Source organism: Ochotona princeps, chromosome 15 (assembly GCF_030435755.1).
Source record: "Ochotona princeps isolate mOchPri1 chromosome 15, mOchPri1.hap1, whole genome shotgun sequence".
Taxonomy (NCBI): domain Eukaryota; kingdom Metazoa; phylum Chordata; class Mammalia; order Lagomorpha; family Ochotonidae; genus Ochotona; species Ochotona princeps.
Window position 1 is genome coordinate 27,248,865 of NC_080846.1, and position 27,133 is coordinate 27,275,997.

Sequence of the window (27,133 nt, forward strand, 5' to 3'; positions counted from 1 at the left end):
TGCAGACAACAGCTTAACCTGCCTGCCACATTGCTAGCCTTGGTGATTTTGGTTTATTTTCAAAAGACAATGTTCAGATGATTACAGAAAAGACTCTCTGATCAGTTTTGCACCTGAGCCAAGTTATTCCAGCCCAGAACTCTTGTTGCTTACAGAACATTTAATCTTACCAAAGCTCTATAAATCTGTATGAAGATGGAACTTAATGAAAAAAAGTTCATGAAAATCCAAACACACCCACACACATACACATACATGCAAACACAATGCAAACATAGATTAGCACAGACTTCTTCTTGGGAGTTTTTGTGGTACTCAGGTGTTATCCTTTATGAGAATCGGGCGGAGGTAAATGCTAGGATCAGAACACACAGAACTTGATGATCTGGATTTGCTTTTCTTGTCTCCTGCTTAGTGGTCAGCCAATCCCCAGGGTGGAGTACACCGAAGAAGAAACTAGAACTTGGGGCATCGTCTTCCGAGAGCTTTCCAAACTCTATCCCACTCATGCTTGCCGAGAGTATTTGAAAAACTTCCCTCTGCTGAGTAAATACTGTGGCTACCGGGAGGACAATGTTCCTCAACTAGAAGATGTTTCCATGTTTCTGAAAGGTAAGTCTTCATATGTGCTGCCTCTTTCCAGCTCATATTCTCATTCTGCAATCTAAGGACACATATCGTGGCCATGGCCCATTTTCTTTCTTTTTTTTTTTTTAAGATTTATTTTTATTACAAAGTCAGATATACAGAGAGAGGAGGAGAGACAGAGAGGAAGATCTTCCGTCCGATGATTCACTTCCCAAGTGAGCCGCAATGGGCCGGTGCTGTGCCGATCAGAAGCCGGGAACCAGGAACCTCCTCCAGGTCTCCCACGCGGGTGCAGGGTCCCAAGGCTTTGGGCCATCCTCGACTGCCTTCCCAGGCCACAAGCAGGGAGCTGGATGGGAAGTGGAGCTGCCGGGATTAGAACCGGCGCCCATATGGGATCCCGGGGCATTCAAGGCGAGGACTTTAGCCACTAGGCCACGCCGCCGGGAATGGCCCATTTTCTAAAAACAGGAACAGCGAATTAAAAAAAAGAAGAGCAATGAATCTTTAATTACCCATAGACTCCTGCAGGAAGTCGGGCAGGAATCTGGGGCAGCCCATGTTGACCCTGTTCTGGGCTTGCTGCAGCCTCTCTGATGGGCTGTAATAAACTGATCCCCAGAAGACATTTACAAGTTCACCTTTGAGCTTTTTCTGATCCCAAAACTACTCTGTTGGGTTATAGGATATACAAAGGCTGCCAAGGTGCTTTATATGCTTTTTTTGTTACTAAAAGTTACTTCCTGGCTGAAGAAATGTAAGAGATAATGTTGAACATTGAAAACTTTCCTCTGGAGGCAAATCCATCAATCAGTTGATCAATCAATCACTCATTGATCTACTGAAGTCTTAGATTGACAGCAATTGTAATCATGGTTGATGTGATGGTAGTAGCAAAGTGGCTCATGGAGGATGCTCAGTTGTCTGTCTGTCTGTCTGCAGCCTGGCCTTTCTGGGAGCAATATCTGGGAACAATTAAGGGCTCTTGGGAGGGGTCAGGGGTGAGGCAAAGTGTCGTGTGGTCCTATTCTCTCTGCTCTTCTTTGTGCTGGGGTCCCTGGGCTCCCTTCTCTCCCCTTCCAAGGACAACAGTGGGAAAAGCAGAAGCCATCTTGCATTCTTATCCTGGAACTTACTTTGTGACCCGATGCCTGCCTTTTGTTCAGGGAAACGTGCTTTCCCAAACCGGCTTCTAAGGGACCCTCTGAATTCCTAACACCCACTCCTCTGCCTCCCATAGTAAACACTCTTTGTACTGGTGTCCTATTGCTACTCTTAACACATTACTGTAACTTGTGACAAAAAATGACATGAATTATTGTCCTAGAGTTCTGGAGATCAGAGTCCAAGACCTGGGGTTGGCAGAGCTGTGTTGTTCTGAAGATGTTGTTGCTTCTGAGGATTCATGCCATATCTCAGCTTCTGGTTTCTCCCTGGCATTCACGGCCTCTTACTCTGTTGTCACATCTCCTTCTATGACTAGAACTTCTGCCTCCTTTTTTAAAAAAAAATGCTTTTAAATTTTCATTTTGCTTGGAAGGCAGAGAAATATTGATACAGACAGAAAATAAGGACAGAGTTACTCCATCAGTGGTTCACTCCCCAAATGCCTGCAATAGCTCGAGTTGGCCTGGGCCTAAGCCAGAAACCCAATTTAGATGTCTCAGATGAGTGGTAAGGACACAAGTGCTTGGGCCATCTCCTGCTCCCTGTAAGCGTACATGTTGGGAGGAAGCTGGATTGTAAGCAGAAGAGCTGGGGCTTGGATCAGGCACTCCAGTGCAGGGATCCTAAGGAGAAGCTTAGCTGTTGAACCAGATATCTACCCTCTGCCTCCTTTTTTAGTAGAGGTGTTGTGATTTTTTTTTAAAGATTTATTCATTTTTATTACAGTCAGATATACACAGAGGAGGAGAGACAGAGAGAAAGATCTTCCATCCGATGATTCACTCCCCAAGTGAGCCGCAATGGGCCGGTGCTGCGCCGATCAGAAGCCGGGAACCTGGAACCTCTTCCAGGTCTCCCACGCGAGAGCAGTGTCCCAATGCATTGGGCCATCCTCAACTGCTTTCCCAGGCCACAAGCAGAGAGCTGGATGGGAAGTGGAGCTGCCGGGATTAGAACCGGCGCCCACTTGGGATCCCGGGGCTTTCAAGGCGAGGACTTTAGCCACTAGGCCACACCGCCGGGAATGGCCCAGAGTTGTTGTGATTTTTTAAAAAAGTGTTTATCTATTTTTATTGGAAAGGCAGATTTACACAGAGAAGAAAGAGAGAAAGATCTTTTAACCACTGATTCACATCCTAAGTTGTCACAGTGGCTGGAATGGGCCGATCCAAAGCCAGGAGCTAGGAGCTTCTTTTGGGTCTCCCTTGCGGGTGCAGGGTCCCAAGGCTTTGGGCTGTCCTCGACTGCTTTGCTAGGCCACCAGCGGGGAGCTGGTTGGGAAGTGGAGCTGCTGGAATACAAACCTGTGCCCATATGGGATCCTGGAGGATGCAAGGCAAGGATTTAGCTACTAAATCATCCCACTTGGTCCAAGACCTTTGTGATTGTATCTATGATACTCAGATAATCTGGGATAACCTGCATATGCTAAAATCCTTGATTTAATTACATCTGCAAAATCCATTGTGCCATGAAAAGAACATGAGTAGTCAGAGACTCAAGAGATTAGGACACAAGCATCTTTTGGGACCATTATTTGGATCTCCATAATTTTCACACATCATCCTTGTATCTTTATGTGACACATCATAAGTCTGTCCTTTCCTTTGTTTCTACTGACACCAACCACACAGTTGCTATCATTTTATAACCTTGATGTCTCGTTTCCCCTCTGTTCTGTTGCCCACTGTTTCGAAATAAGCCTTGCTTTCCTAGCAATTACCTAGCACATTACTGGCTTCCTTTCATCTCTGCTAGAAAACTCTGTGCTCCCCATTGTTTTCACTATTAGCGAACTGTTTTGGTAGACACAGATCATGAGTATTTTAGACATTTTGGGCCCAGAGGTAAAATTATTTTATGGACAGCCATTTAACATGTGTCTATTAGAACGATATAAAAATTATTCTTTGCCAATGGGGTGTACAAAAAGAGACAACAAGCTGGATTTGTTCTGCAGGCCATAATTAGCTCACCGCTTGCTTGCAAGATCAAGTCTGAATTGCTCAGCCTCAGTTCTAGGGCCTGCCCCAGCTTTCCAAACTGGCCTCCTACTGTGGCTGCCCTGTGCACACCCTGTGCGTTTAGCATGGGCTCCACGCACCTTTGCTGAAACTCTGTCTTCACTAGAACAGTTATCTCTTCTCTACTTACTCGAGTACTGATTGTTCTGCAAGACTTATGCCAAGTCCTGCCTCCCCTGCAAATCTGGACCATAGGAGGGTTTCATTTGCTACCATGTGTGTGTCAGGAAAAAGCTGAACTAGGCCATGGCCTGGGAGAAGTACCCCTAATCTCAGGGCGATACCCATATCCTTCGTCCCTAGTGTGGACAGCATCTTCTATGCAAAATTTATTACTGAGGAAGAGATTGAGAACCACAGATCAGTGTCACATAATTGGCACCTACTTACATAGTAAATTATGTGACTGTGTACCAAGATTGTGGTCCTCTCTGTCATGGCTCTCTGTTATCTCTCTCTTTTTTTTAAAAGATTTATTTATTATTATTGGAAAGCCGGATATACAGAGAGAAGGAGAGACAGAGAGGAAGATCTTCCGTCCGATGATTCACTCCCCAAGTGAGCCACAATGGGCCGGTGCTGTGCCGATCAGAAGCCGGGAACCTGGAACTTCTTCCCGGTCTCCCACATGGGTACAGGTTCCCAAAGCATTGGGCCGTCCTCAACTGCTTTCCCAGGCCACAAGCAGAGAGCTGGATGGGAAGTGGAGCTGCCGGGATTAGAACCGGCGCCCATATGGGATCCCGGGGTGTTCAAGGCGAGGACTTTAGCTGCTAGGCCACGCTGCTGGGCCCCTCTCTGTTATCTCTTGAATGTATTTGTGCATTCAAAAGATTCCTGGAAGATGTGTGTGAAGAAAAAAATGCTATGCATGGATTTCAAATTTTTTTTAAATTTCCAAATAAACTCAGATTTTAATCAATTTTTGTGAACTTTTAACATTCTTTCCATTCTCCATTGCTCATATGAAGTTTATTTTTGTGCTATTGTTTCTCTAACCCATGTCACTTAGAATATTGTTGCATAATTTCCCTATATTTGTTTTCCAAATCAATATTTTTGTGAGAGAAGGTATAGGGTAGTGATATAGAGCATGGATTATGGGTGGAAAATGCCTAACCTCTTTGTGTTTGCTCTCTACATGGAGACAATAATGCTATCTGCTTCACAAGGTGATTGGGTGGGAAAGTGAGTTGGTGGATCCTAAGCTCTAACGTGCCTCACCCATACTGTGCTTAGCAGCATCTCACTGTTACTATTTTCACTCTTTTCCATGGGTCCTTGTGACCTGAGGGTGGAGCCTGATTGTCATCACTCATTAGCACACAGAAACTCAGTAGAAGTGTGTGTGTCCTTCTTTATTTCAACAGACTCCCTCTAAAAATTATTGTAAAAGGAAATGCTAAAAGTATCCACTTATTCGAAGTTCTTCACACTTGTGAAGTTTAAGAAACTTGAAAATACAGAAACAATAGAAAGGTGGCTACTGGGGGCAGGAGGGTAAGGGAAATGGGAGATGTTGCTGAGAAAGCAAGGAGTTAGGACAAGTCTAGTGATGTAATGGATGGCATGATAATCATGGTTTGTAATACTGTATAATGGGAATTTTCAAAGAGTGGATTTCATGTGTTTTTAACACATACAGAGAGGTAACTGTTGGTAGAGAGCAATATTTAATTAGCTTGGCTAGAGTAATCCATTGTATGTATGCACATCAAAGCATTGTAGTATACTTCTTAAATGTACACAGGTTTTATTTTAAAACATAGAAATGCAAGTGTGAGAACAGAACAGAATATGGACTAATCATTTCAAACCATGTAATTTTTTTAAAAATAAAATGTATATTTCCAAAATAAAATGAATGACCCTCCCACTGTAGATTCTCTGGATTTTTATGAGAAGGAAGCATTGGGGGGCTCTTAAACTAATGATAAACCAGAAGCTCACAGAAGATAGAGTGCTTTAGTGAACCACTCCAAATAAGAGCAATTAATGTAACACCAGAGAAAACAACACAAATGAGGAGCTGAGGGTATTGCCAGTATTGCCAGCAGAGTGGTGTAGGGTGAACTGTCTTCAAGATGCTAGTGAAAGGGGGTGGTTGGCTGTGTGGGACCCTACACACTCAGGTAGGAAACCCCAGGGAGGTATTTTAGAAAGATGCCAGACAACACATGCTAAGCATCACTTCAGAGTGTACTTTTCCTCTGTGTGTTTGATGTTTCTTGTTCTAATTTAATTTCTGAATTGAAACCCTTAAATATTGTTGCTTTCTGTTTTAATAAGTGTTTTCCCCTGGAAACTGTTATTTGTGAGTATTTTTGTCAGTAGAATTCCCACTTGATAGCTGTTAATAGCACACTTATCATTGAGCTGTTACATTGATTGCCTTTGTTTCTGATGTATTCTTAAAAATACTAGGTCTCCTTTCTTGGGCTCTGAAGTTCTGTGGGGTTCTCATTTAGTTGTTCTTTTTTGTTGCCTCTTTAGAAAGGTCTGGCTTCACAGTGAGGCCGGTGGCTGGATACCTGAGCCCACGAGACTTTCTCGCAGGACTGGCCTACAGAGTGTTCCACTGCACTCAGTACATCCGCCATGGCTCGGACCCCCTCTACACCCCAGAGCCGTGAGTACCTGTCGCGAAAGGTCAGGCTGGACTGACACTGCTGCTCTGTGGACTGGTCAGTGCTTGTCTGGCTTTACTTAGGCTATCTTTGACCTTTTTAGTGTTTTTTGTTATTTGAGCTAGTTAGTCTCAGTATGTGCTTTTAGCAGGAGCTGCGCACTTTCAGCTCTGGCTCATCTCCGTAATTCTCTCCCTGCATGGGCCTGCTGCTTGGTCTGATTTCCTTTGGGCCTTGTAGCCATTTGCTCCTGGGTGATGGGAGGACTAAGGGAGAGAAGAGAAGAGAAGCAGGGGAACCATATTCTATTTCACTACCATAGGTAGTAAACTGGAAAACTATGAGACCCAAGTGTTAGGTCATTTGGTCTCATCACACATGGGATTGCAGCCTCAAGATGTGAGATGCTTTTGTATACTTTTTATTTTTTAATGTAGCAGACATTTATTGGGAGCCTGCTATGTGCTTGAATTGTTGGGGAACAAGCCAGTGTGTCCCTGCCTTTCTGGATAAATGGAGAACATGGTGGGAGCATACAAGATGTGTAATATAGAGTTGAGTCTAAGGGTTAACAAGTTGACAAGTACTATGCATCCTAATCGAGCAGGGGAAGGTTGGTGGGGGTGGGGGGGTAGTGGATGGATGCTGCATTTTGGATAGGATTGTCAGGTCAGCCACTTGTGAATGTCTTAAGGTAGAAGACTGTAAGCCAAGAGAACATGAAAAGCACAGATCCTAAGGCTTGGAGCTGCCATGGGTTCTCTGCCCCAAGGTGGGTCTCCATTCAGTGAAGCATCTTGTCCTAATCATAGCCTGATTTGTTGCTCACTGTTCTTCAGGCCAGTCAGGTTATCACTTTGCTTATGATGCTGCTTTACTTGAATAAGCTTGTGATGAATGATCTGCCATGGTCTTCACTGGGGAGTGGAAAGCCTTCAAGGTTCAAGCAGTTAAGCAGCTGATGGTGGCAGACGTGGGTAGGGTTAGCGTGGAGGCTCTGAAGTCCCTCTGCCCTTGCTAGGCTGGCATAAGGCACAATGGCCTGGCAAGTCCCTGCAGGATTGCTACATTGTTTTTTAGCTCCTTTCAGCTCTTCTGAAGTGTTCAGGGTACTTATAGGACCCCAGATATTTGGAAAATAAATGCTTCTTCGTGTGGCGCGAGTACTCAGAGGACTGTTGTGAGTTAGACAGGCAATCTCTAAATCTAGCCCAGAGGGTTTACAAATGGCCCTGTTTACAAATAGCAGACACTCTGTTAGCGCCCTTTGAATAACTGGCCCTCCTGAGACCTGGGATAGTGTGCCAGTAGTAATGCAGAGAGAGAAATGGGGGGGGGCAGAGCAATGAAGTCTATAAAATTTGGAGATAATGTGTTCCGTTTTCAGTCAATTCATTTAGCGAGCATTTATGTACAGTGTTAGGGAGGTGCAGTGGATTCAAAGATGAATAAAATATAGTTGCTGTTTACTCAAAGGAGCTCAGAGTCTCACAAGGGAGATAGGAATATAAATAATCAGGAAGGAGTGTGGTGAGAGCTGTAATAGCATGCGTATGAAGTGTTGGAGGATTGCAGAGGAGGTGGAAGTCGTGAAAGCCTTCTCAGAGAGGATGGAAACTGAGTGGGGGTTCCAGAAGGGTGAATAGCCTTTCCAAGAAAGAGCAAGTTCAAAGTTGTGGAAGCATGCAAGAGAATGAGCAAGATGTGTTACACCAGAGTTTCAAGATAAAGTTTATATATTAGAGATGAAATGTATCTTCGGGCCACATTATAAATGCTCACTTGTCAAATTATGAACTTTAGGCTAGATTTTGTAAGCAGAGGGGGAAGGTGCTATCCAGGGTTTTCCAGGGGAATGTGAGTGCACAGGAAGAGAACCATTTTGAGAGATCACATTCCAGAAAAGGAATGTAGCATATAAGTGCTACACTAGAGAGGTAGGTGGAGGAGTAGCGAAGAGAGCCCATTTGATGTTAACACTATAGAGGTGGCATTAGCAATACTCATATTTGGTGGTTATGGGTAAAGAGGAGAGGACCCTTGAAATAGTCAAAAGAAATTTATATTGGGGAGCTTAATGAATAGTTATTTATGAATAATGATTGAAAATATTGGAGGGATAGTAAAGGTTGGAGAGAAGAGGGAAAGAATGAAGGAAGGAAGAGGATAATTTGGGTTTGGTCTATGTAAGCCTTTTTAAAAAAGATTTCTGTATTTATTTGAAGGGTAGAGTGATCAAGGGAGGTAGAGGGAGAACGATAGAGCAATAGAGGAGAGAGAGAGAGAGAGAGAGAGAGAGAGAGAATGCATCCTCTGTCAATCTAAATGCTGCAAAGGTCAGGGCTGAAACCGGTTAAATCCAGGAGTCTAGAACTGTGTATGGGTCTCCCATGTAGGTGGCAGGGGCCCCTTGTACTTGAGCCATGTTCTGCCGCCTTCCCAGACACATGAGCAGGGAGCTGGATTGGAAGCAGAGCGGCTGGGACTGGAGCCAATGCTCGGATAGGGGATGTTGGTGTTTCAAGTGGCTTCTTAACAATACTGGCCCCTGGTGTATGTGGTCTCTGGTGTGCTGTTGGGTGAGATCTCCAGATGGAGAAACCCCTGGCAGTTGGAAATAAGGGTTCAAAGTTCAAAAGTGAACTTAAAACTTCCAGAATAGATCTGTGTGTTTTTCTTCCAAGTCTCTTGTGACTGTTCTAACAAGCAGATTAAATCAGGGATGGAAACTTGGGTTTACGAACTCTTCCTTTTGTGAGTTTTATAACAGTTACCTGTTTTTAAAGTGTATGACTGTAGGAAAAGGTAAAGCTCAAGGAGGACTAGGAGGTGTCCTGTGAACTGTATGTTCCTTTCCATCCTCAGTCCCCTTGACATCCAATTCTTTCTGCAGACACCAACATGATCCCTGTTTTTCCATTACATCCCTCTAGAAATAGGTTATGCAGAAAAAAATTTCTCTGTGAAGTCTTCTCCAATGCTTGTATATTTTTGCAAAATCCTCCACGCTTGCTCAGCCGTGTCGTTTGAATCTATGGGACACAAGGCTTAGAGTGTTGCTTCCTGCCCAAGCATTTTTGCAGGCATTGTCTCTGTAATGAAACTCTATTTCCTCAACTGAAGACCAACTGGAGGGCGGCTTCTCTCTAATTTGTGAAGTTCAGCTTGGCTGCCGTGCTTGGTGCTTGTGCTTTGCTTCCAAATAACTGGCTGCAGTAGCGGAACAGTGTGGTGGAGGCAGCACTAATGAGGTGAGGCTGAGCCTTGCACACCCAGGTCGAAATGGGAATCGAAGCAGCAAAAAAGACATTATCTGAAAAATGAATTGTATTGTCCTTTTCAAGTTGGGAGGAATATATTTTACTATCACAGCTTTAAAAAAAAATAAAAGATGTATTTATTTTTATTGAAAAGTCAGATATACAGAGAGGAAGATCTTCTATCTGCTGATTGACTTCTCAAGTGGCTGCAAAGGCCAGAGCTGAGCTGATCTGAAGCCAGGAGCCAAGAATTTCCTCCCTGTCTCCCACGTGGGTTAGGTGCAGGGTCTCAAGGTTTTGGGCTGTCCTTGACTGCTTTCCCAGGCCACAGGCAGGAAGCTGGATGGGGATCAAGGCTGCCAGATATGAACCGGTGCCCATATGGGATCGTGGTGCGTGCAAGGCAAGGACTTTAGCCACTAGGCCCATGCTGGACCCATCACAGCTTTTGAAAAAATATTTGTTTTATTTTATGATACAGTTCCATAGGCCTTGGGATTTCCACTCCTCTCCTCCAACCCTCTAAATCCCCTCCCCATACTGATTTACTCCATATTATGACAATAATACAGTCTTTCAAAAACAGTTGTTAAGTCCATCATTCTGCTATTTAAGTGTGTCCTGACATTGTAAGCATTGACAGTGTCAAAGAGTCCAGCATCCTATCGTCAAGGTATATTTAACAGCTTCATTGGGAATCCATCTTTGAGTTGGAAGTAGAGATGCCTACAGCATTGTGTCTTCACATCTGAATACGATAATTCATAACAGTTACTGTACATCCCCTTAAAAGAAAAAAACCATAAAACAAAATCAACCACAAGAGGAAAAATAAAAAATTTACAACATGAAGTTAAATAACATGCTACTAATATGTTGCTGAAGAAATGAAAATCAAAAAGGTTCTTGAAGAAAACGAAGCTACTGCATGACTTATGTGTCACTGAAGAAATTAATATGAAAAAAATATTTTTGAAGAAATGAAAATAAAAACAAAGATTTCAAAACCCCAGAGATATAGCAAAAACAGTATTGAAAGGGACATGATCTAGTCATGTATCTCAAGGACTTATTAGAAAAGAAAAATGAACAAGAAGCAAGAAATGATACAGCAAAAATAAATGGAATTGAAACTATAAAACCACAAATTGCAATAAGAAAGAACCATTTTTTAAAGAAGATAAGCAAAACAAACTTTTAACCGGACTAACAAAGAAAAGCAAGAGAGAGAAACCAGGTAAAATTAGAGATGAGAAAAAGAAAACATTCTAAGAAACCGGTAAGGTGAGCTCTTTTTGCTGAATGGACCCTTTGATCATTATGTGGTATTCTTCTTCATCACTTTCAGCATTTTTTATGTCAAGGTTTATATTACCTGAAATAAGAATGGTTATACCAGCTCATTCTTCTTTTCCATTAACCTGGAAAGTATTTTTCTGTCCTTGCAGTTTCCACACATCTTTGTTGGTAAGATGTGTTTCCTGTCGACTTCAGATAGATGGGTTTTGTTTTTTGATCCAGTCTGCTAATCTGTGACATTTGATTGATGAGTTTGTGCCATTTACATTCAGAGTTAATATTGATAGGTAGTAATTTGGTCCTGTCAGTGTAGCAATGGGTTGTTCATTGTTTAGTCTTTTTTTGCTGTATTATTGGGATGTTCTCCATGTTTGCCTTTGATTTTGGTAGGTGCTATTAGTTTTCTCTGTCAAGAGAAAGAAAATCTTAATCATTTGTGGGGCAGGTCTGGAAGAAGTGATCTCTTTGAGCTTTTCTTTATTGTGGAAGAATTTTATTTCATTTTCAAAGGCAAGGGAAAGTTTTGCTGGGTAAGTTACTCTGGGTTGACTTTTTTTTCTTTTAGAATCTGGAACATGGCACTTTTCTGGCTTGTAGGATTTCCTCTGATAGGTCAGCAGTTAATCTGATTGGTGTTTCTGTGTTAATTGACTTTTCTCACTTGTATATTTAAGAATCTTTTCCTTGAGTTCAACTGAAGAGTGCCTGATTATCATGTGTTGTGGTGAAGATTGCTTTTGTTCAATCCTATTGGGAGTTCTGTGCTCCTCTTGTATTTTTCCCCCAACTCCTTTTCCAAATTAGGAAAGTTTTCCTTTACTATTTCATTGAATATGTTTTTTAAACCCAGCTTCTCTTTCTGTGGCTTCTCCCATAACTCTGATATTCAGCTTTTTAATAGTCCGTCTCTTAATTTTTGGGTACTTTTTTTTTTTTTAACTTAACTCAGTTCCTCTTCCAACTTTTTAATTCCACCCCCATCGTCAAAGTAAATGTCTTCCAATTCTGCGATTCTTCTGCCTGGCTCATTCTATTATTGAGGTTTTCCACTGAGTTTTTAATTTAATCCATTTCTCTTTCTCCCTTTAAGTAATCTGTGATGGAATGATTCTGTACTTCAGTGTTGTCTAGTTGTGGTCACAAGAAACTAATCAAGTGTTGACGTTTTCAAACTATTTCGTTTAAAAAACCAGTTGAATCAAATTTAAGGTTATTTCAGTGGTGCCATCTCATCATTAAAATGAAAGGAAAAGATTCAGAGCTCTAAATTATATAGACGTATGAGCAGCATCAGAAGCATAGTGACAGAATAAAAGTTTGAAAAGTCTTCTGCTCTTCCCTGTCTTTTGTCTCTGGTGAGAGCATTGTGGAGGCTGTTCTTCTGTGTATCCTAGCCATCGTATCTGCTTTAGAATAGTTTCTTTCTTTCTTTCTTTCCTTCTTTCTTTCTTTCTTTCTTTCTTTCTTTCTTTCTTTCTTTCTTTCTTTCTTTCTTTCTTTCTTCTCTCTCTCTCTCTCTCTCTCTCTCTCTCTCTCTCTCTTTCTTTCTTTCTTTTTTATACAACAGTTTCTAAACCTCAGCCCTATTGACTTTTCAGCCAGATGATTCTGAATTGTGGAGGATTTCTTGTGCATTATCGGATGCTCAGTAATATCCAACTATATGTTAAGAGCACCTGTCTACCAAAAACGTTCCCTGAAAGAGCTCATCAGGTGACTGTCCTAGAATAAGACATCCGACAGATCATGGTCACATTGCTTTGCCAAGGACTGTGCTCCTTTCTTTTAAGAACAGTCTGTACACTTAATTTCCTTTTAAATACTCGGATCTGAAACAGCATTCCCTTGTTTAAGTTCCGATGGTTCCTGTTACAAATAAGGAAATGATTGATCTCATCAATTATCTTCAGCCTTCCATTCTTTCTCTTCAAAACAAAAACCTCCCTCCAACCCCATGGGATTTCTCACCATTCTATTGAGACCACTGGTTTGTGGCTCTCTGTCTCTTTATATCGCTGGTCCATTCTGCTGGGAATGACTTTGGAGAAATACTTTTAATTCTCTAGAATAAGCTCAGATGTTGTCTCAGTGGGGCCATTTCCAGGCCGTGTTGCGTGTTCCTGCAGCACTTTGCTTTGCTTTTGCTTTAGCCCTCATCCCATTGCCTGTTAATTATTTCCGCATGAGCTTCTCTCTTGCCTGAGACTGTAATGGACTTAAGGCCAGTTGGCCAGAGCGATAGAGGAACAAGAAGACTCAGACCGGGGTTGGAGTGGATCCTCTAAGTTGGCATATAAAATGAAAACTGAATCCATTGTGGCCTAAAGCCATGAATGGCAGAGCCACTAGGAAATGCAAGTTTTGGGTCATACACAGAACCTAAGAACCAATCTCGGATGTGTGAGATGAGGGAGCACATGGGGAAGGCAATACTCCAGTCCTCTACGATGCCCAGGGCACACTCCATTGGCCTTTTCTCTGAAGCACTCTAGCCTTTTCCTGCTGGAAACCTTCCACGAATCCCTATGACTTCACTCTGATTTCTGATGCTGGGCATCCCTCCATGAATAAGGAATTTTTACATGTTCACTGTCCTCAGGTGAAACTATAAGACTTTAATGGTGGAATTGCAGGCACTGAAGCAGGTTATAAAGACAGGTCGTTCAAAGCAGACCAGTCTCCTCAAATAGCACCTACTGAGGGACCATCTACACTTTCATCAGTTTTTGCCTTTGGGATGAAGATAGTCTCATAAAAAAAAAAAAACGGTGAGTCACTGTGACACTATAGAAGTTAAGCTATGGGAAATTTTGAGGTTGCCTCTACTTCCTTACTAAAAAGAGGAAAATACTGGTAAAAGTAGAGGGAGAGACAGAAAGAGAAACTAAAAGACAGAGTAAATGAGCTTCAGATGGTGCTAAAAATTAGTACAATTGTTTTCCCCTTAGGATAATTAATCCTAAACACTATCTGCATAAAAGGCAGGAGAGCTTGTGGCCCACATTTGAAGAATGATGTCAATCTATTACATGTTCAAAATTACATCTGGGATATTTTAGGTTATGCTGGGAAAAAAATTTTTGTGAGACTGGCAGTTTCTGCCAGGTGTTGGTACAGGCCTAAAGGGGCTGTCGTATGGGTACTGTGTTGGCAAGGTCTAGGGTGTGTGGGTGGGTGCTGATTTCTGAGTACAGAGTGGATGGGTGATTCAGTAGTACCTCTCGATTTGTTTCCAGAAGCTTCTGGTAGGAGTGGAGTGGAATTAGAGGTTGGTAACATTCATGAAATTCTTGACCACCCAGGGACAAGGGACCAGCTTCATCTGCTTTGGCCTTTGTTGTCAGGCTTCTGTTTTCCAGAGAGCACTTTGTATTATCTGATGCTGTCTTTAGCCACCTCCCCCACCCCTACACCAAGGCTTGCTTTAGTTCATCTGGATGTTTTTCTCTGGGTGTTTCCTCTAGGGACAAGGTAGTCTCTACTCAATTCCTGCAGATTTGCTGCCATGTTTGGTGCAAGGTGGATGTTGAATAATAACTAGTTCATTTATATGTGTACATGCACTTGTGCATATGTTTTGCAGTTTTGTCTATGGCCTTAGTGATGAGGGAAACCTTAGAAACGCAAAATTTTTTAAGAACCCTAATTTAATAAAACCATATTCACCTAGGGCCGCATATCAGGTACCTTCAAGTACCTTTATGGAGCCATGGAGGTCTAGGAAATAGAGGCGAATAGGACAAGCTATTTTTCACATTAAGAAAAAATTTTTTTATTTGAAAGGCAGAGAGACATATAGAATCTATCCTCTAGTTTACTCACCAAATGCCTACAATAGTCAGGTCTGTGCTAAGCTCAAACCAGAGCCAAGAACTCCATCCAGGCCTCCCATGTGGGTAGCAGAGGCCCAAGGGTTTGATCCGCCATCTGTTGGATCAAAGTAGAAAACTGGATCAAAAGTAGAGCAGCCAGCACTCTAATCAGATTAGGCACTTGGATTGGGGTATGGGTGCAACAGGTGGTGACTCAATCACTGTGCCAATCACCCACTCCTCAAAAGATCATGTTTCCTAAGATACTATTTCATATATCTATCTATATATTCAAGAGAATATATAGGATATATGGCATGTAAAGTGAACACTGAATTCATATATTATATAATATTATAATCCATATAATAGTCTAAACCCACCCTGGTCTAGCTGTCTGGATGGAGCCAAAGGTGTCCAGTTACCTTATCCTGTGACAGGTGCCGTATGAAACATAAAGCACCTCCCAGAGCAGTGTTGAAACACACATTCACAGCAGCACTCCTGTATTCCTTGTCTATTACTTAGGAAAAAATAGCCAGGAATATAACATGCAAGCATTTATTTTTCAACAGTATTCTTTTGAAGTCAAGCCAATACAGTGTCTGTTTTGCTGAAAGATCTGTTGCCAAAGTTATAAAATAATTTTGTACCAGAAATTTGTCTTTAAGAATGTTTCAATGAAAGAAATTTAGGATATTCTGTTTTGTGCTTGGATATAGTGCTTAACCTGTCTGAAACAAAAACATCCTTGGCACAACAGCATGAAAGTTTTTAGAGTCAGGGACGTTCAATGGGATGATGGAGCAGTGTCTGTGCGCTTGCTGGTGGTTTTTATTTGCAAATCCAAGGGCAAATTCTAACCTTTAAGCAAGAATTCATGGAGCTAGTGTGGTAGCATTGCGAGATAATCCTCTGCCTGTGGCATCAGCACCCCACAAGGGCATCCCCTGTGTCCTGGCCCCTGCACTTCTGAGCCAGCTCCCTGTAGATGGCCTGGGAAAGTAGTACAGGCTGGCACATGGTCTTGGACTCATGCATCCATGTGGGAGATCCAAGAAAAGCTCTGGGCTGTCAGCATTTGATTAGCCTAGCTCTGACCATTGTAGTCATTTGGGGGAGTGAGTCAACAAAAGGAATTCTCTATTTTTCTCTCTCTGTTTAATTATTCCAAGTTAAAACAAAATCAGTCTTAAAAAAGGAATTCATGGGCCTGGCACGGTAGCGTAGTGGTTAAAGTCCTCACCTTGCACAGGTCAGGATCCCGCATGGTCGTGGGTTCTAATGCCGGTGGCCCTGCTTCCCATCCAGCTCCCTGCTTGTGGCCTGGGAAAGCAGTTGAGGACGGCCCAAAGCCTTGGTACCCTGCACCCATGTGGGAGACCTGGAAGAGCTCCTGGCTCCTGGTTTTGGATTGACTCAGTTCCAGCCATTGCAGCCACTTGGGGAGTGAACCATTGGATGGAAGATCTTCCTCTATGTCTCTCCTTCTCTCTGTATATCTGAATTTCCAATAAAAACAAATAAATCTTAAAAAAGGAATTCACAACACCATTGATTAATATTGCAATGTTTATTGCCATAATGCAACTAAATGTATTTACATTAAGGAAAATCTGTTTTGTTGCAGTTGAGCAGTTTAGGGGCAATAATGTTATTTTTAAATATAACTGTTTTAAAGTTTAAAATGGATTTTAAAATCAGATGATTTTTCATATAATTGCTACTGTATGTCAGTTTCATGAGGAAAATGAAGTGGAATTATTTCAGGTAATAGTTTTGTCCTTTTCTCAATCAAGTGAATTTTACTCTTAGATCTTATTATAAAGCCTGTCTAAAGCAGGCAGAAGATGCCATTTATTTTTTTTGAGGATTGGACATTAATGCAATTAATTTTTAACCAACGATTGTGAAGTAGTACCATTGGCGTGTAAAGACCGATGCTCTCACATTGGTAGCAGTGTGAACTGTTCCTCCCAGGGAGAACAGGTGCCTGATGCTAGTTGCATCGTGGAAGGAATAACAGGACCTGCCCTGACCAGCTTTCTCTCGTTCTCTCGTCTGTGAGAGTCTGGGTTACACACTTGTCTGACTTAAGCCCTCGGACTTACGGCTTCATCACTCCTCATTGAAGTTGATTCTGCACAGAGCCAGAAAGATAATCCTGAGGTTTCCTGGGTCTAAGCTGCCTTCCTTTGAGTTAGCTCCTTTTCACTTGCCCTTGTCCTTTCCTGCAGGACAGAGGAGCACGAGGCCAGGCCTCCTGGCCAGTTCCTGGCCTCCTCCACAGCCCTGTGTTGCTGCCTGGGATTGTTGAGCAGCATCCCTGCTCGGGATTCTCAGACACTGGCCTTTTCTCAGAAAGCTTTAGGCCAGGAATTCCAGGAGCCAGTTATCATCACACGGCTGTGGAAGCCACCTCCCATAGGCCAGGGGCAGGTGAGCAAAATGGCCCTGGCCAATCAGTCTTTCTTTAAAATAACTTGACCCCTGCCCTGGTTCATGCTCTGTCCTTGGCCGCCATCTTGCTCGCCACGTGTAACCCAGTGACCTTGACTGTTAGTTGCCATCTTGTTGACTTAGTGACCTCTTCCCTGAGCCCCACAATTTCCCACCTGTTCCACTGCTTGTTGCCCATGGAGCTCCCTGCTTGCAGCCTGTGAAAGCAGTTAAGGATGGCCCGAACCCTTGAACCCTGCACAAGTGTGAAAGAGCTGGAAGAGGCTTCTGACTCCTGGCTTTGGATTGGCTCACCTCTGGCCATCGCAGCCACTTGGGGGAGTGAACCAGCCGATGTAATGTCTTTCTCTTTGTCTCTTCTTCTCTCTGTAAATCTCCCCCTCACATTTTTTTTTTAAACTTATTTGAGAGGCAGAGTGAACAAAAAAATTCTAATCTCAGAGTTACTGCTTGAATGCCATTAATGACTAGGGCTGAGCTGGTACCTGAGGCATGAGCTGGGAACTCAATGCAGGCCTCTTCCTGCTATCACCTGCTGGCTCCTGGGAAGGTGGAGTCAGAAGATGGAAGTTTAGGGTATCAAACCCATGTACCCTGGTGAGGGACCTGCGTCTTAACTTCCAGTCCAACTGTCTGACCAGGCCACAATATTTTTACTATTACAGACAAACATGTACATATTGACTATGTATTTTTGTCATGCATGCTGTTAGGCACTGTTTTTCTGTTGTGTATGGATGAGTTATTTAAAATCCACCAAACCCTCTAAGCTGTTAGTGTTAGCATTCTGAGTTTATGGATGAGGAAATGAAGCACAGAGGGTTAATGAGTTTGCCCCTGGTGACACAGATGGAAAGGAAAGGATCTGGGATTGGAATTTGGACTAGTACTGTTAATCTTTAGGTTTACCCCCTATTTGTTTTTTTTTTTTTTTTTTTTTGATTTATTTTTTTTTATTTTTCTTACAAAGTCAGATACACTGAGAGGAGGAGAGATAGAGAGGAAGTGGAGCTGCCGGGATCAGAACCAGCGGCCATATGGGATCAAGGCGAGGACCCCAGCCACTAGGCCACGCCGCCAAGCCCGACCCCCCTATTTGTTAAATTGTAATATTCAACAGAAAAACTTGGACCTCACATGCATACTGAAGTTGAAGAGGTTCCTTACTAATTTTCTAGTTACAAAGTTTGTATGAGATTTGAACATGACCTCTTGCTTTTTTTGATGGTCTTGCTCTGCCACAATCCTGTGTAGTCTGTGCTGATCAGAATGGTCCACTGTTATCGCAGGCCTGTCAGAAGCCCACCTACCCCTGTGATCCTTGATTGGCCAGCTGCATTCCCTGGGAGGAGGTCTTTCCTGTTAATGCTGGAAATGAGAAGCGCTAGCCCCTCACCACTGTGCAGTAATGTAGGCGACAGACTGCTGTTTCGCATCCTGAGGCAGAAGGACCTGGGCAGATTGCATGTGCTCAGACACCGGAGCCCAGTGTCAACTCCCAGTGTGACTGTCCGCCAGCCACTTAGCCTCCCTGCATGAGGGATGATGAAGTAGCGCTTTGATCTTGGGGTGATGATATAAATACCAAATAGGCCCATTCTTACGCGACACCTCCTAACTTTGGGTGGTGTGCCACAGAACATTCCAACACATCCTTAGTTACAGTGCCATGTTCCAAGACTCAGACTCCCAGGTTTTCAAGCAGCATCTTTTCTCATTTTGTAAAGTGCCTAAAAGTAAGAATAACTGAAACTTTTTTTATTGAGTCCAAGAGCTTGAAGCACTCTAATGGTACATATTCTGTTAAAAAAAAATCTGGTACATTATTTAAAACCTGTGCATTTAGAGGTGAGATTTGTGCCTGCAGGGGCCAGTTCTTTCAGGTTGTTTCCTGTAGTGACCTGGGATGAAACTCCAGCTTCTCTCCCACCCTCAGCCTTTTAAGCAGATTGCCCCTTTCACATCTTCCCATCCATCCCACCCCTGCCGCTGACTTGTCTTCCTCGTGTGGAGCCCATAATCCAATATTACTACTGTGAGGAGTCACATCTAAAGGAAAATTCATATCCCCTCAGCATCCCGTAGTCAGGAAAAGTTCCTTGCACATCTTTAGGTGCGGAACAGAGGACCAAAGAGTTGGTTTTTTTTTTTTTTCAGTGATATTTGCATTTTAAAATTGCAGGTTCAGACGGAATTGAAAATGATTGAGTTTTAGGCAAGGAAGTGGTAATTGCCACCCATCCCTCTTCACTCTGGTCTAGAGAATTACATCGACACACAGGCTCAGAAGCCGCTGCCTCTAGAGAGAAGGGAAAATGGCCTTGACCTTTCCCACGCTTGTTCTGTCTGACTGCCATCATCCCGCTCTTCTCTGTGAGGAAGGAAGGATTCTCACCATTACACAGGTGACGATTCCAGGGTTCCGAGAAGTCATCATTTCCCTAAGGTTCTAAAGTGTGAAATGGCAAACCCAGGAGTCGGGTCAAACCCCATTTGTGATGCTGGGAGTTGGAGGCTGCACTTGGGTACACCTTTGCTTCTAGCACTTGGGGGCCAGCCTGTCTCTGGTCTGTTCAACCAAGTTCTGCAAGCAGTGATATGGGGCATTTCTCTTGTGCCAGGCTTCCCTAAGCACTGGGTATCCAGAGATAATCATGGCACTGCTTTTTTCCTGGAAAAGCCTACTGATATTGGAGTGATAAAATAGTTTCTAAAAGGGCAAAACTTACGTAAAAAAGACTTTGGTATAAATGTGATTTAATGTGCTGTGCGTAGTAATACCTGATTAAAGGCAACTACATTTTTAGTGCATTATTTAACCACATTGTTAAAAGAATTCTGGGGTGTGCATCTAGCCTAATTAAGATGCCAGCTAAGACTTCTGTGTCCCATATAGCAGTACCTGAATTTGAGACTGATTCCTTCCTGCTAATGAAGACTTTGGAAAGCAGCAAGTGTGGAGTCCTTAATTTTAGGGAAATTGGATAGGAGGATGGACAATTTGAACACATATGAAATATCTAGAACTAAAAGGTATTTTGTTGAAACAGGAAATTGAGTACTTCGTGTTTTTTCTTTTATGGGACTATAAGGTGACTTTGGCTAAGAATTCTAAAATTATGCTTTGTTTATTTTTCAGTTTGGGTGCCTGGTTCACAATAGGCATGGCATAAGCATTTTTGGAGCTCCATGTGAATAAAGATAACTTTCATATTTTACCATCTCACAAAAATTGGAGTGCAAAAGGATGGCACTAGTGGCTTTCCATACAGTTTTCAGGGTGGGAGTGGGGGACTAGTGGCTTTCCTTAAGGTGCTGGGGTGGGAGTGAGGGGCTGTTGTGGGGTGAGAGAGAGATCACACCGGACCCAAGTGTAGGATCTTAGGAGGAGTCTTTATTTTCCAAGCTTGGTGACAGCAGCTCCCACTACACTCCAGGAGCCACTGTGCAGAGTGGCAGAAGTCAGGGATTTTTAAGCTCTCATCCTCCAATCAGATTGCCAGCCACCCAGTACAAAAAAAATTTCAGGCAGGCAGAGAGTTACCAGAGCCCAAAGTTTTCCTGTAGTTAACTAACCTAACGTAGCACAACAGGAAGCAGGAGGGCCCGGGTACGTGGAACCTCCAGATTGATTGTCTTGCTGTCAGTTGTTGTGAATGGTGCAGAAAGCAGGAGGGGCAGGTGCAGAAACTTGGTTTTTGTGCCCTGGCTGCTGTCAGTGAACCTGACAAGCTGTGTGTGCCATTAATGGCAGTGCCCCATTACAGGGTTAGTGGCTTTCCTTGTGGTTCTGGTGTGGGAGTGAGGGTAAACTTGGGGGGCTGTGGCTTTCCTCACAGTTCTGTGGTGGGAATGGGGGCCTAGTGGCTTGCCTGATGGTTCTGGGGTGGGGTGGGGGGGAGCATAAAACTTCCCTCCAGGAATTTGCATTCTAAAAGAAGGCCCCATTTGTGTTGATCTACAATGATTAGGATGTGAGAGTTGCCTAAAGTCCTATCTGGGCCAGATAAAATATGCTTTTTAAAATCTAAATGAAAGAATCCTCAGTGCAAGCACCAAGCAAGGTTTCCTTAAAACCAAGTTCATTTCCCTTATCACAGTGCAGTGAAAGCCAATCAAGCCTGCCCCACCTCCAGCATCCACAATTACTTGCATTTACCCACAAAATGTTGTGTGGAAACTGAAAAAAAACAAGTAGACAAACAAAAAACCCATCAAAAACCCACCCTATTTTGACTCTCAGCTTGCTCTAACTGGCATAAACTCTCCTCTTTGCTCCTGCTCGGCTGCCTTCTCTGGGTGGCTTCGCCGAAGTGTTGACTTTGGAGCCATTTAGAACAAGCACTGCTTATACAAATACATTTTAAAAGGAAGATGTACTGATCTGGTGTGGAAAGGCACACCTTGGGTGCTCACTCGCTGCCTCTTAAAAGCTTTCATTCACAACAAGAATAAAAAGGAGTTGTCTGAGATGTAGTGCAAGGAGTCAGCTTTGAAAACTGATAAGAGGAGAAAAATGCCAACCTCATTTTGAATTTGAACTTAACAACCAGGACCCTTATTTCCCCACAGCAAGATGATTGCAAGTTTCTTAGAATGATTTAAGAATTCCCTGAAGGCGTTTTGGCCTGGTCCCCTCTGTGGGCCTATTTTGGCAGACTTTAGAATCCTCTGAGCAGGGCTTATCAGAGAAGATTCCAATTTAAAACAGCAGAAGTCTAGTGTCTGATATCAGCTCGCGCTTTTCATTTTCTCTAAAAGGAGACATGATGTTTTACAGTGTTAACAATTTTGAAAGGTCCCACATTTCCTGTGAACAGAGGGCTTTTGTGAAAGGGGCCCTGTGAAGCATTATTTGGGTTTAAATGCATCAGAGGCCTGGGAGTTCAAGAGAGAAAAGTTTGCCCATGTGGAAATTGGAAGGCAGTATGTGTGGACAGTGCAATTATAGATGAATAATTGGCACTTTTAGGAGCGATCTGGTGAAATATGGCAATAGTTGTAGAAGCACACTGGGTTTTCGTAATTCTGTTCCTTGGGATCCAGCTGTGGATGGTGTGACCAGTGTCGGGATCTAAAACCATTTTACACTTGGGACACAGACATGGAGGTTTGCCTGCTGTCAGATTGAGTGAAATGGTGTGATTTGGGTCCAAAAGATCTTGACTGATAAAAAAAAGTTTTGGGAAGTTTGTGGTGTGAAATTTTCCTCAGACTTCCAGAACCTTCATCTACTCTTAAACCCCAGAAGTGCTCATCACCACAGCTTCTAAGTCCTCAGAAAGAAAATGTACATTTTCTAGAGTTAGTAAGTTGCTTTATTACTAACATTAAACCTTTGTCCTTTGTTTGCAAAATGTCCAAGCACTTTAGTTCCCTTAGTCTACAGCGTATCTTAGCCTAAGACCGTGAAACACCACGTGGTGCTTATGTTTTTAGAATGTTTATGAAAGATATAATAACCTTGTTCTTGGTCTCAAAATAATGGAATGTGAAGCCTTGGCCCCATGACGGGTGAGGCTAATAGTCACATGACGTTTACCCTTTGGGAGTCTGAGGCTCTTTGCATGAAGACGGAGCTGAGAGTAGGGTGTGAGCTAGCAAAGTATAGTGTTTCTGCTGAAAACGGAGCAAAAGGCACCCCAACACTCCATTAATAGTTGTGTTAGATATCTTGCTTCAGGCTTTTGTTCTTAATGAAATAACTTATTCTGCTGTATATGATTTTTTCCTTCCAAGTTTATAATGTCTTTTTATCCACTTCTATGTGGATTGATTACTTAATGAGTATAAACTTGTTAAAGTTTCCTAAGTTGGCTGGTATGTTGTAGTTTTATGATACTGACACCTTAATGTAAAACCCAGGTGATAGCTCTTTTCCTGCTGTGAAGTGTCTGTTTAATATCATTTGGAGCTCTCATGCTTTCCTTTCTTTTGTCTTCAACTGCCTTTTTTTTTTTTTTACTTAGATTTTACCAATGTACTTTGGGATTTCATCAGTGCCCACAGAGATGGAAAACTGTCATTTGTATCAGTCTTTTTCAGATACTTAGCAACTTAAATTTCATGTTGCCCCAAGAATCTACTACCACAGAACCATGACCTCATTTCTTTTGTAACAAAACAGTGGGCAGGAGTGATTGGCTCATAGAGGAAATTCACTAGAATTGTAATTTTAGATTTTGCTCATCCTGTTTATTTACAGCTTGAGCTAATACCATTCTCAGCCTTTTCTTGGAGTTTGACATCTGTTCTAATTTGAAATTATCATATTTATAAGTTGTGCGGGGGATATTTAGGATTTTCCAGGTGGGCCTCTTGGTTTTAGTTCCATGCATGCTGCATGACCTTTTAAAAAATTGATCACAAGAGTCTCTTGGTTCCATTCCTGGCATGGAAATATTAGACTTATTTCTGAATTGAATGTGCCTGGAAGATTAGTTGCCTATTTGCTTTTCAATCAATATCTCCCGTTATTCTCCAATATCATAATATGATCTTAGTGGAATTAAACTTTAGCAGCTCAAAATTACATAATTACACTTTGATCACTTATTAATGTTTTAAAAACATGCATATTTTAATATCTGTGGGATTTCAATACATGAATATAGTATATAATGATGAGAACAGAGTAAATATTATTGGAGACATATATCATTAAAAATCTTGTTAGCTATTTTAAAATATTCAATTGATTATTGTTAATTACAGTTATCTTACTGTGCTGTGCAACACCTGGTGCTATCCACCTGCACCTTGAACCTGCTAATTCCCTCTCCACCCTCTCTCCCCCTTGCTCCCCCATGCTCCCCGGGCTGTGGTAACTATTATTCTGTTCTTTACTTCTTTGAGATCAACAGTTTAGCTTTCACATAGAAGCACTCTCCTGCAGTCTTTGTCTCCAGTGGATGGCATTTCATTGACCATAATGTCATTCATTCCTATCCCTGTTATTGCAAATGATTGATAAATTCGTTCTTTTTAATGGCTGAGTAATACTCTGTTGTGTTTCTAATACCTACTTTCTTTAACTGTTGTTCTGATAGTTGCCTGAGTTGCTGTCATATTTTTGCTTTTGTGAATAGTTGCACTGTTAAGTGCTGATTCATGCTGGAAGTCTCCCCAGGAGAACATCTAGCACCTCAATCAGAAAACTGCAACTCAACCATCGCTTTATCTCCTTATCATCTGGAGACCTTAAGGCTGATCATAGAGACCCTGATTGAATGGATTTTGGACGGGGTTTCACCCTTTGGTATTTTCAAAAAGGCCTGAAGGAGACTTGAGGGGCGAAAGAGCAAGAGGAGGCTTGAGGAATACTGGCTTCATTTTTACTTCTATTAACGAACTTGGTTAAACTGTCTCCCCTGAGCCTGTGTCAAGACTAGCCATCAGCTGTTCCTCATTTATGCTGTAGCAGCATAGAGTAGAAAGAGACTAACTTCGGAGTCAGAAGAATTTGATTTTAAATCTTGTCTCCATCCTTTACTAAAAGTATAATTGTCCCTTGGAAAAACTTTTCTAAAATGCTCTGCATTTTAGTTTCCCCATCTGTCAAAGAGGCCTCCTTGAAAGTGAAGGTTAAATTATTAATGTGATATGATAACATTTAATAAGACACAGTACTTAGATGGAGTCCAAATAAATTTTCTCTCCTCTTTTTTTGTCACTTCATCCTAAGTAAAATGAGCGACATGGAAATTGTTTAAATACCTTTTATGTCCTAAAATCTTGTGACTGATTTTCTGCCTTAAGCAATGTGACTGGGGAATACCCATCATGTATTCTTTTCTAATAAGTCAGTATATGTGCAAAGAAAGCAGCAGCTGTCACACAGATGGCAGAGGATAAATCTGAACTTTCTCTTGAATATCCTGTCCACATAATTTCATGTGCCTATCTTTCCATCTGACATGGTTCTGAAGGGGCTGCTTGAGACTGGGGCTATGGTTAGAGTTGTAGGCACAAGGTTTTTCTTGCTGAGTGGTACTCTCTGTTTGATGTCATCTTCAATGTTATACCCTTGGCCATCGTTCACTTCAATCATATGACCACCTAACCCACTTTATAGAGTTGATATTGTTGGTAAGAGGTGATATTTATGTTCCAGCATTTGTTTGAATTGATACAATTCAGAGGAGCAGAGGTGAAACCAGAAACATGCTTGAGTTACTACCTGGCTAAAGAGTTTTTGTCAAGAAAATCAAATGCTGCTGCCTCTCAGTGTAGTCCCTGAGGGTCCCAGGAGAATTTCTTCTGAACTAGTGTGGTATCAAGGAATAGTTCATTCCTCATAGCAGGGACTCAGACACATCCCCTGACCTTTGCCTGTGTATCCAGCTCCAGACACTGGCAAATGAGAGTGGCTTAAAGCTTCTGTGATGACTTAGTTCAGGCTAACCAAAGCAGAGAACTAGGAGACTCTTCCAAAGGGCAGAGAAATGGAGGGGCAAGCCACTTGGTGATGACCATATGACTGTTTTCCAGTGTCTGTCCAAGTGTGACAGGAATGCAATGCAGCCTAGTGGTTCAGAGCAAAAGTTTCAACATGCTGATAATCCAGCATATTGTCAGGACAAATTACAACCACGTTATAGATTCTAATTGGCTTTTCTTCTTGATTCTTGAAGCAGAGCCAAATCACATTCAAAGACGTCTGGGGCTGACGTGTGAGCAGACATTTATGGACAGAAAATAGAAGTGACAGGCAGTATAGTTGGTTACAGCTGGGTGTTTTGCCTTATCTGAGTCAGCTGGCCAACTCTGATTGTTTCAAGCTCAGCCACTGCGATTGAGTCAGACAGCTATTTGTTATAAGAGCATTCTCCTAAGCTAGGCATTCGGTTATTTTATGTGCTAACTTAGATTGCAGTTTGTTTCCTAAGGACTCAAGTACACAGCCATCCTGAGACCTGAATTTAGTTTCGTTTAACAGTGTCTACAACAAGAATCAGCAAAGTTTTTCTGTCAAAGGCCAGCCAGAAAAGACTTTAGGATTTTCACGTCATATGATCTAGTTGTACCTGCTTCACTCTGCAGTTTGGTCCAAAGTGGCCATAGACGATGTAGAAATCAATGAGCATAGCTGTGTTCTGTACAACTTACAAAAACATGCTGTGTGTTAGATTTGGACTATGGCTGTAGTTTATCTACATTTGATCTACAGGATATTTTACTAGTAAATTAATAATTTCAGTTCCCTGAGAGTGTCTTGAGCATCAAAAGACTCCCCCATAGACATACACATACACATGATACTACAAGGTGCTTAGCATATAGTGAGTACTTGAAAATAGTTGATGTGTTTTACTTAAAGTACTATATATCATAAAAGTTAAGGTGGCATTGAATACAAGATGCAGCTGAATTTGAGAGATGCTAAAGTATGATTAAGTCTTAGAATTGATGAAAGATAACAGTAACAAATTATACTGCCAAGGGTATTTTTAAGATTTTAAGCCTTGTTCTCCCTAAGATAGCTTAAATCTTGTATAATGTGTCATCTTGTATAACAGTGATGTTTTCTTTGTCAGAGACACCTGTCATGAACTTTTGGGACATGTCCCCCTACTGGCGGATCCTAAGTTTGCTCAATTTTCACAAGAAATAGGCCTGGCATCTCTGGGAGCGTCAGATGAAGATGTTCAGAAACTAGCCACGGTGAGTTCACATCCCAGTTAAACAGTGTTCGATATCTATTTGTAAGATAAAACCCGGTTTACTTTTGCATCATTGTACTTTTTTCATGTTAATGTGTTAATACAAAGAGAACATATTCAGTGTAGTTCATTGATGAAATCTGAGAACATAATGGTAGTCCCTTCCTCCCTCTTACTCTCATCCTCTTTTTCTTTCTTTTCTTTCTTTCTACTGAATATTTTCAGTTTACATTA

At 42.1% G+C, this 27,133-nt stretch overlaps 1 protein-coding gene across 1 annotated transcript in view; it reads left to right on the top strand.

The window, feature by feature from the left end:
- Nucleotides 1-27,133, top strand: part of TPH2 (tryptophan hydroxylase 2) — a 101,181-nt gene that overhangs the window by 31,064 nt on the left and 42,984 nt on the right. Inside the window, exons 6-8 of the mRNA XM_004583039.2 lie at nucleotides 416-612; nucleotides 6,273-6,408; nucleotides 26,774-26,900. Of these exons, the coding sequence (XP_004583096.1) occupies nucleotides 416-612; nucleotides 6,273-6,408; nucleotides 26,774-26,900 (460 nt within the window). The remainder of the gene's footprint in view (nucleotides 1-415; nucleotides 613-6,272; nucleotides 6,409-26,773; nucleotides 26,901-27,133) is intronic.